This window comes from Rattus norvegicus, chromosome 3 (genome assembly GCF_021556685.1).
Source record: "Rattus norvegicus strain SHRSP/BbbUtx chromosome 3, alternate assembly SHRSP_T2T, whole genome shotgun sequence".
Classification (NCBI taxonomy): domain Eukaryota; kingdom Metazoa; phylum Chordata; class Mammalia; order Rodentia; family Muridae; genus Rattus; species Rattus norvegicus.
In genome coordinates, this window is record NC_141536.1 from 70,061,974 (window position 1) to 70,071,483 (window position 9,510).

The 9,510-nt window shown below is 35.8% G+C and overlaps 1 protein-coding gene and 1 pseudogene across 1 annotated transcript; both read left to right on the forward strand.

The window, feature by feature from the left end:
* Window positions 1–262: 262 nt before the first annotated feature.
* On the forward strand, window positions 263–1,177 carry Or9g19 (olfactory receptor family 9 subfamily G member 19). Its single transcript, NM_001000687.1, is given in 1 exon segment — window positions 263–1,177. A coding segment is annotated over 1 exon segment (915 nt).
* Or9g8-ps1 (olfactory receptor family 9 subfamily G member 8, pseudogene 1) lies at window positions 8,008–8,933 on the forward strand (annotated as a pseudogene).

Consider the following 9,510-nt stretch of genomic DNA (forward strand, 5'->3'; position numbering starts at 1 on the left):
TCTGATACTTAATAAATGTTACTTTGCAAATGTCAAGTTTTTTATATTATAAACTCACATACAACATAAGAATAGAGAATCATTTTAAATATTAAAATTTTTATTCCTATTTTTTAATTAAACAACATGATTGTAAATTCACAAAAAATTTTATCAATTATATTTTCATGACATTTATTCATTCAATTTTATTATTTATTTAGTACAGTAATTTAACTTGAAACTTCATTTTCTAACCCCTTAAGTTACATTTCTTACAGCTATGGATCATAATAACACTGTTAGTGAGTTCATCATGCTGGGATTCACAACAGATCCTGTGATGCAGAAGGTCCTGTTTGCAGTGTTTCTTATTGTGTACACATTGACTTTGATAGGAAATTGTTCCCTCATTATGTTAATCTGCAATGACTCTAGGCTCCACACACCCATGTACTTCTTCATCGGAAACCTATCATTCCTGGACCTTGGATTGTCTTCTGTCTACACACCTAAGATCCTAGCAACCTGCATCTCTGAAGACAAGAGCATCTCCTTCGCTGGTTGCGTGACTCAGTTCTTCTTCTCAGCTGCACTGGACTATACCGAGTGTTACCTTTTGGCTGCCATGGCTTATGACCGCTATGTGGCTATCTCAAAGCCACTGCTTTATTCACAAGCCATGTCTTTAAAGCTGTGTGTGTTTTTTGTGGCAGCCTCATATCTGGGTGGTTTCATTAACTCTGTGATCATCACCAAAGACACATTTGCCTTGACTTTCTGCAGTGACAATGTGATTGATGACTTTTTCTGTGATATCCCACCTCTGGTGAAGCTCGCGTGTGGCAAGAAGGACAGCTTTCAGTCTGTGTTACTCTTTCTCTTGACTTCCAATGTCATCATCCCCATTGTGTTCATCCTGGCCACCTATCTCTTCATCATTGCCACTATCTTGAGGATCCGCTCCACTCAGGGCCGCCTCAAGGCTTTCTCCACCTGTTCCTCCCACCTTATTTCTGTGACCTTGTACTATGGCTCCATCCTCTACATCTATGCTCGGCCCAGGTCCAGCTACTCTTTAGATAGAGACAAAATTGTTTCAACCTTTTACACAGTGGTTTTCCCCATGCTGAATCCCCTGATCTATAGTCTCAGGAATAAGGATGTGAAAGAGGCCCTGAATAAACTCCTCAAGTAAATCCAGATTATTTCTTTATAGTATATGAAGAACAGAAATATTTAATCAGGTTACTTAAGTTTCAAGAAAAGATGCCAGTTATCCTAGTGGTATAAAGAAATAAAAAGAAAAACTCCATGTGTGTCCAAGGTTTCATGGTTTATATACAAACAGTTCAAGCCAGCTTACCATAAAGATACATGTACACTCATGTTTATTTTAGGAATATTAACAATATATAGGCTGTGGAATCATTTCTGGTGTCTGTCAACATAATGGAAAAATGTGGAATGTATACAAGGGATCATTATGACCAATCACAATAGTAGTAGTGGTGGAGCAGGCAACATATAACTGGCCACTTACAAGTCCCTACTGCCAGATCTTTTCAAATTCTTGGTATAATGATAGATAAAAATTTTACTTATCTCTTTTAAGTCAGACTCATTATTTGCATAAAGCTGGACTTGCAATCTTATTTTTACTTTTCTATTAGCAGAACTTTCTCTGATCCACCAATGGTATAAATAATGACACAGGCTGCTAATAATCTTTAAAGCTTAGGCCTTTTGTGAGGACAATCACCCAGCTAGCTAATCTATCTTAACCTGACAATCTAAGCTATGATCCACACCATGGCTCAGTCTGTACCTCTCTGCTCTGCTCTGGTCCATGCCTGTTCCTCTTGGTGTTCACTCTCAATTCACCATTGCCTGCTTTCATTTCCCTACCTCTTCTGCTTGGAAGTTTCACCCTCTTCCTGATAAGCTATTGGCCATCAGATTTTTATTACAACCAATCAGTAGCAAGACAACCTTTGATGCAATTCGGGATTGTTTTTAGGCAGGTGAGGAAGGATGAATATTTACAAAATAAATAATCCAGTGATGGGCAATACAAAAGGGCAATACAGAATGTGATGAAAGGATATCCCGATACCTCGCAACTATAGGAATTATAAGCATAAAGACCCCATTTTTATAGTTCACACTAACATGTTAATATTCCATTCCACAGCATTGACTCTTCAGCCTTGACTCCATTTGCATTTGATGCTCTAACATCACTGGCCATGTGGGTGGGATATGCCTTGGCTTATGTGTTCAATTTTTAAGTTCACTTTTGCTATTTAATAGTCTATCAGTAAGAGTCCTTCTTGGATGCTACTGTTCTACTGCAATTGGCAAGTTAAGGAAGATTTAATAATGTACAAAACATGGGAAGAGAACATGGTAAGTGGAGAATATAATGGAGTTGAGTAATGTTTTTGCCATAGAATTTGACTATATCTAGGCCGAAAAGGAGGAGGGAAGAAGAGAGAAAGGAGGAAGGTAGGGGAAAAGAGGAGGAAGAGAAAGAAGGGAGGAAGAGGAGAATGAGGAGGATGAAGAGGATGATATGAAAGAAAGGGAAAAGGTGGGAGAGATTAGCAAGGACAACTGTGAAGAGCTTTGCATCCAGGGAAATTGTTATCTTTCAATGACTCTGTCTGAGGTCCTGGGTATAAGAAACCTCACCTCTATTCATTATTTCCTAGATATTTACACATTTAATTGGTACATGCTTGTAGATTGTTCTCTAAATGTACTGAGCAGATTGCTATTGATTTAGAGGAAATGAAGAAGCCAGAACTGTGCAGAAATATATGTATTATTCCATTTAAGAATATTCAAATGCCTACACTGAGCCATATGCGAGTGAATTTAAGCATGAAAATCTTTTGAAAGCCAGGAAAACCGCACAGATTGTGGGAAAATGTGACTGAATACATCCATCAGTAGAGAATCAGTATCTAAATAATACTTTCCTGAGTCTTACTGATATTGATCCAACTTCAATGCAAAGCTTTGCTTAATTGCTTTGTTGTTCCCCAAGCAAATAAGTTGCAAGATATTTCATATTTGATTCTCTTGGGATTAAATATCTAATATAAAGATCCTAGAGCTAGCTGGTTGAATTTTGGAGAGTAGAAGGCATTTTCTTTAAATTCGATAAGTAGTATAGTGACATTGTGTATATCACAGAGTTTTATAAATTTTATTCTGCTTTCATAATTACTTAAAAATTGTTTGTTTTCTGCACAAGGGGAACTGCAAACTCTTCTTTTTATATGTCCCCATCATTCTCAAGGAGTTTTTAACTTCGTGAATGGTAAGACATTTAATTTCTTCTATAGGTGGTGCTATAGGTTAATTTATATGAGAGGATGATATAAAAAACTATAATTAACTTTAGTATGATATGATTATTCATCAAGAATCACTTAGCATGTAACTTAGCTGCATAAACTGTCTCAAGGGCTCCACGAAGCAACCGATTGGTGTTTCTGAACTCAGATTCTGAGGAAATTTTAAAATATTTAAATTTCTTCCAATTTATTTTTGTTCCTCAGAAAGCAAAAAGACACAAATGGTTTTGAAAGATGCTAGAAACAGATAGCTCTGTCAGGCTTGTCAGAGCCTTTCAATAAGGTTGGCCATAGGAGAGTTCCTTTCTTCCATTCTTTCCTTTGTTCCTCCTTTTGTCCTTCTCTCCCTTCCTTCTTCCTGCCTTCTTATTTTTCCACTTCAGGTGCTAGGATTGTAGGCATGTGCCACCCTCAGCTGTCAGTATCTCTTGACTTAAAGGAAAATTTTAGCATATGACCTGATGTTATTTATGAACCTGTAAGAAAAACTCCATTAAATACTTGAACTGTTTGTGTGGTGGTTTTTAACTTTTTTTTATTGCAAGGTTTAAATCTAGATTGTTGACATTCGCAAAGTAATTGCCTCTTACCATGATTCACAATTTTATGTATAAACCAATTGAATATATAAGAGGAATAAGCTATAAAAGAAGAGGGTGGATCATAATTATTCAAAAATTGAAGTTGTAAATAAAAGGCAGGTGGACCATTGGAGTATAGGACTAAGTTGAAAGAATAGTAATGAAGGAAGAAATGGAAAAAAACAATATTGACTCTTGAATACTTGTTATAATATTAGTTTTATATTAAATTATGGCCTGAACCAACACATTAGCTTCTCAATACATAATATCTATGATATATCTGGTTTTTTAAATATGTGTCTATTAAAATAGTCATAATTTTATAGGAAATACATTGATACAGAGAATTGCTTTATATTACAGATTAGGAAATTGCTTCTCATGAGGATTAATTAGGTTTCCAATGGTGACCAAGCTGTACAGAGATAAGTACAGAATTCTACCTAAATCTTTCTGACAACACATGCCTGAATAAGGAGAATTTGCTGCTTCCAAAAAATATGTAACCACTTATAAAACATTTTTCATGCACGTTTGAGCTTATTTAATATTAACAAGTCTATAAAATGAGACTTCTGCCTTCCCTGTAGTAATGGACTATTTTACCAGATTTCTTCAATATTATATGGAGTCTGTTTTCATTAGAATGTCTCCAGCAAGTAGAGTGAGAAGAGATTCCATGAATCACTACTTAGTGAATTGTACTATCTTGAGGTGAGACTCGGAGAGTGTTTATTGCCTGTGTCAGTTTCAGCCTATGCCTTTGAATTAGTGACTGCTAATGAATTTCTTTCTTGTGCTGATTCTACTAGTAAACAGTTCAGATTTTTGTTTGGTTTTATGTGCTTTTATTTATTTTTATGTCACTTCATAATATTTTATTCACTGACAATTTCATATGATACATACAAAGTATATTGATGATATATACCTCAATTTTACTCCTCCCTCTTACCTTAAATCTTCCATCCATATATAATCCTCCCACTTCATGTCACTTATAAAATAACACTGAGTCCACTCAAAACTGATTACATGTGCTCAGGTATGGTTCTACCCACTGAAGCATGGGCGACCTAACAAAGACACATTCTTGAAGAAAACGGTCTTTCCCAGAAGTCATCAGCTACCTTTAGTTCTTCTTCTAGGGCTTATTAAGATCAACTAATGGCTTTTCATCTTTTTTATGATTTTAATTTATTTTTATACAGTGTCCTTGATCATATTTCCCTTAGACAACTCCTGCTTGATTCTCTATATTTCTCTGAATACACAATGACATATTTATTCCCTCACTACAAAAAAAAAACAAACAAAATATAAATGAAAATCAAAGCAAATCAAAACCACTGAGACAATAAAGTTTATGGTATAACTTATAGCAGGTCTGGGTGGCAGGTGATGACCACTTTCAGTGTACAAGTGAGACCACTGAAGCCTGTTGACTGAGAGCTGGAGAAATAATCTGGGATTTGGACATATCTTTGTGTTTCCCTGATTGGTCTGGTTTTCCCAGTCTCATTTCAGTCTACTCTAAAGTAGAAAAATAATTCTGCCATCTGAATTCTGTAGCTACTCTTTGGACTTTCTTTTATCAATTTCTGAAGAACACAGAACACTCATAAGTTTGGTTATGGCAATGAATATGCATTTATGGCTATACGTGACTAGATTGTGTATTTTTCTAGAATCTATCTATTCAGAATTTGATTTAATTTTTTCATGAGTCCATTCATCATCTCAAGAAACACAATTCATGTGATAGGCACAGATTTGAGCAGTATCAGTAAGCAAAGTAGATAATTAGGCAGTTTGATGAATGTTCTACAGAATAAGAAAAAAAGTAGAAAAAACAGAAAAATGGCAAAACATTTGGGTGTGCAGGTAGGTGTAGAGTTGAAGAGTTTGATTATGGGATCATTATTGAGAGGGTCATACTTGTGAGCAACCAAAATGGATAAAATAAATTTCTAAGAAGAATCGGCAGCCAGTGAAAATATATTGTCTTTTAAAGTTTTGAGTCACAGATACAATAAGTCTGTAAATAAGTGTACCTAATTCCATGCATCGAATACAGCAAAAAAAATTCTCTGAGAACTTAATTTCAGTGTTCCTCTTTTACTTTGCTAGATTATGTGCTACATGTCCAAGAGAAGGGTGGACAGGCCTCAGAGATCTGAACATAGGGTTATTTGCTCATCTCAAAGAATTTAGAAAAATCAAGAACCCTTAAAATATGGTAGAGTGATTTTCATGACTCAAAAGTATTGGGGTAATTTACCATAGCAGAAGGAGCAAACTGAATGCTTAGAGTCTGCCAGGTTTAGTATTCTCATCGCTGACTCAGTATTAACTTGTGACCTGAGGAGTCTTCCAGATTCTTCAGTAGATTCTAATTTTGGGGGTTCATAGCATCTCATGGGACTTGGGTAGGACACGTAAGAACACACTTTTCTAGCACTTAAATTTTAGTATTATTTTCCTCCAGCACTAGGAGATTTCTGCAGCCACAGATCAACATAGAAATAACATGGCTGAATTTGCTTTTAAGTACAAAGTACTTGGCATACACTAAGAATTCAAAACACATTGTAAATGTTTTTGGAAGATGACTTACACATGTCCATTGCTGTGACCAAAGGAAGGCTTACAGGCAGCTGAGTTGTGCAAGACAGGTGGGACTATAATCCCTATAAATCAAAGATGGTGCTTTTAATTTGTTTTTCTCCTATAAATTCCATAATGGAGATATGGACATCTGGATGCAAGTGAGACCTTGACATTCCATATTTGCATTATATAATATAGTTTAGGTTCTCTCTTTGAACAATCTTAAGTAAAAGTCCTATTCCTTTGTTGATATCTGCACTTAATTCATTTGACAGCTGTCCTTATACTTGCCGAATGAAGAAGATGTAGTCTTGATGTTCTTAGGTTGTCATAACATGATGCCATGTAGTACCGTCTTCAACAATGTATAGTTGTGTTTTCAGAGATTTACAGGTTGCCGTGTTTTCAGAGAATTTTTGTTTTTCTCTACTGAGTTATATTTCACAATTTAGAAATGTTCATCTGAAAGAGGTGGACGGAGGGAAGATAGGAACAAAAGAGGGATATAGAGAGGGGTAGAGAGGTGCAAGATATTCTTCTCATCAAATCACTTAACTGTGCAGACTAGGACATCAGCTTTATCTTCTGGAATTTCATCCATTTCCCAAATGTAGTCACATTGGATTCATCAAATGAAAAGCAGGACACAAGGATGTATTAAGTATCAACACAGTAATAATGTGTTGAAATAAGGTATCTCAAATATCAAGCCTGGCTTAGGGCACACATTTCTTCTGCCTCTTTTCAAACTCCAACCAGTTATTAATAAATTAATTTATTTTTATATGCATTTGAAAATGCTCATGTGAGTGAGGGTACATTGTGGGAAGGTGTGCATGTGTACATGTGTGTATGTGTGGAGCTCAGAGTGCAACTTTTGGTATTTTTCCTCAGGAGCCCTCTAGCTTGTATTTTTTTCCCAATTGTCTCTCATTGGCCTAGAATCCACAAGTAGGCTATGCAGGGGCCAATGAACGAGAGGGATGTTTGAGCATTGGTCTCTTTAGTACTGGCATCAAAAACGTATACTACAGTGTCCGGTTTATTCTTTAAGGTGATATCTTGGTATTAACCTAAGCTTTTCATGTTTGCAAGGCAAGCACTTTAGCAAATGAGATACTCCCCAGTATTTTGGTAATAATTTTATAATTGTGAAATAAACCAAGTCTATTTAATCAAAATATTTGTCATTTAATTGAGTGATAATAAATTATGACTGACTCCATGATATTGTTTTCTATTTTTCTTTTTTTGGAAAATAGTTACATTTTCATAAAATATACGATGAGTAGTGTTTACACTCCCTCAACTCCTCTGAGATTTTTCCTCCTTTTCCATCTGAATACATATCTTTTGGGTTTACTTACTATATTTGAAATTTTATTTATTGAATGTAATGTTGATATTAAGCATAATGGATCAAGCTAAATTCTAGTTTTATCTAGTCCTAGGGGAGATTTCCTAGTGGAATGGAACAGTATAATGATACAGAGACTGAGTTGATCTTGCTGGGATTCACAACAGACTCTATCATGGAGCTGGTCCTGTTTGCTATTTTCCTTGCTGTGTATGCATTAACTGTGTTGGAAACAGCACCCTCATTGTGTTGATCAGCAATGACTCCAGGCTCCACACGCCCATGTATTTCTTCATTGGAAATCTGTCTTTTCTGGATCTTGGATTGTCCACAGTCTATACACCAAAGATCTGAGTGACCTGTATCTCTGAAGATAAAAGCATCTCTTTTGCTGGCTGCGTGGCTCAGTTCTTCTTCTCTGCTGGACTTGGATATACTGAGTGTTACCTTTTGGCTGCCATGGCTTATGACCGCTATGTGGCTATCTCAAAGCCACTGCTTTATTCCCAAGCCATGTCTTTAAAGCTGTGTGCATTTTTAGTGGGAGCCTCATATCTGGGTGGTTTAATAAACTCTTTCATCATCACCAAAGACACATTTGCCTTGACTTTCTGCAGTGACAATGTAATTGATGACTTTTTCTGTGATATCCCACCTCTGGTGAAGCTCGCCTGTGGCAAGAAGGACAGCTTTCAGTCTGTGTTACTCTTTCTCTTGACTTCCAATGTAATCATCCCCATTGTGTTCATTCTGGCCACCTATCTCTTCATCATTGCCACTATCTGGAGGATCTGCTCCACTCAGGGCTGCCTCAAGGCTTTCTCCACATGTTCCTCCCACCTTATCTCTGTGACATTGTACTATGGCTCCATTCTCTACATCTATGCTCGGCCCCAGTCCAGCTATTCTTTAGATAGAGACAAAATTGTTTCAACCTTTTACACAGTGGTTTTCCCCATGTTGAATCCCCTGATCTATAGTCTCAGGAATAAGGATGTGAAAGAGGCTCTGAATAAATTGTTCAAACAATCACAATAATATTCTACAACAAAGCAAAGATGAGTTCGATTCAGAGATTACATATGTAGAAATGCTTTCCCCATTGACCCCCATTGCTTATGAATTCTTATGGTATTAGTTATCCTATTTGCATGTTTGAGGATGTTATCTATGCTTGAGAACAACAGTTCATATTATCCAAAATTTAAATATTTCACGAGGCAATATTTGAAAGCAAAATATATGTATTTGATTTCATTTCTATGTTACTCCTGACTCAAATCAAATAAACAAGAGACTTATTATCCCAAAGATTTTTCTACTATAACAAAATTATAGATTCTTTTTTCCTTGAACTAAAATTGTGTAGAGAGATTCCTGTAGAATAGAATCTTTAAGGATCGAATCTGATCTACTACAGTTTGACCTAATGCTTTCTCCCCATGTAGACCTCATCATTTTCCTGTCATAGAGTGCTATGACATTAATTCCTATTTTTTCATAAGCTTTGCAGCAGAATAGGACTAAAGTAATATCTATATTCTAAATTGTGGTTGTTCTAATTTGGAACCCCATATTCTTTAGTTTAAACAAATTAAAAATATTGAAGATGGAT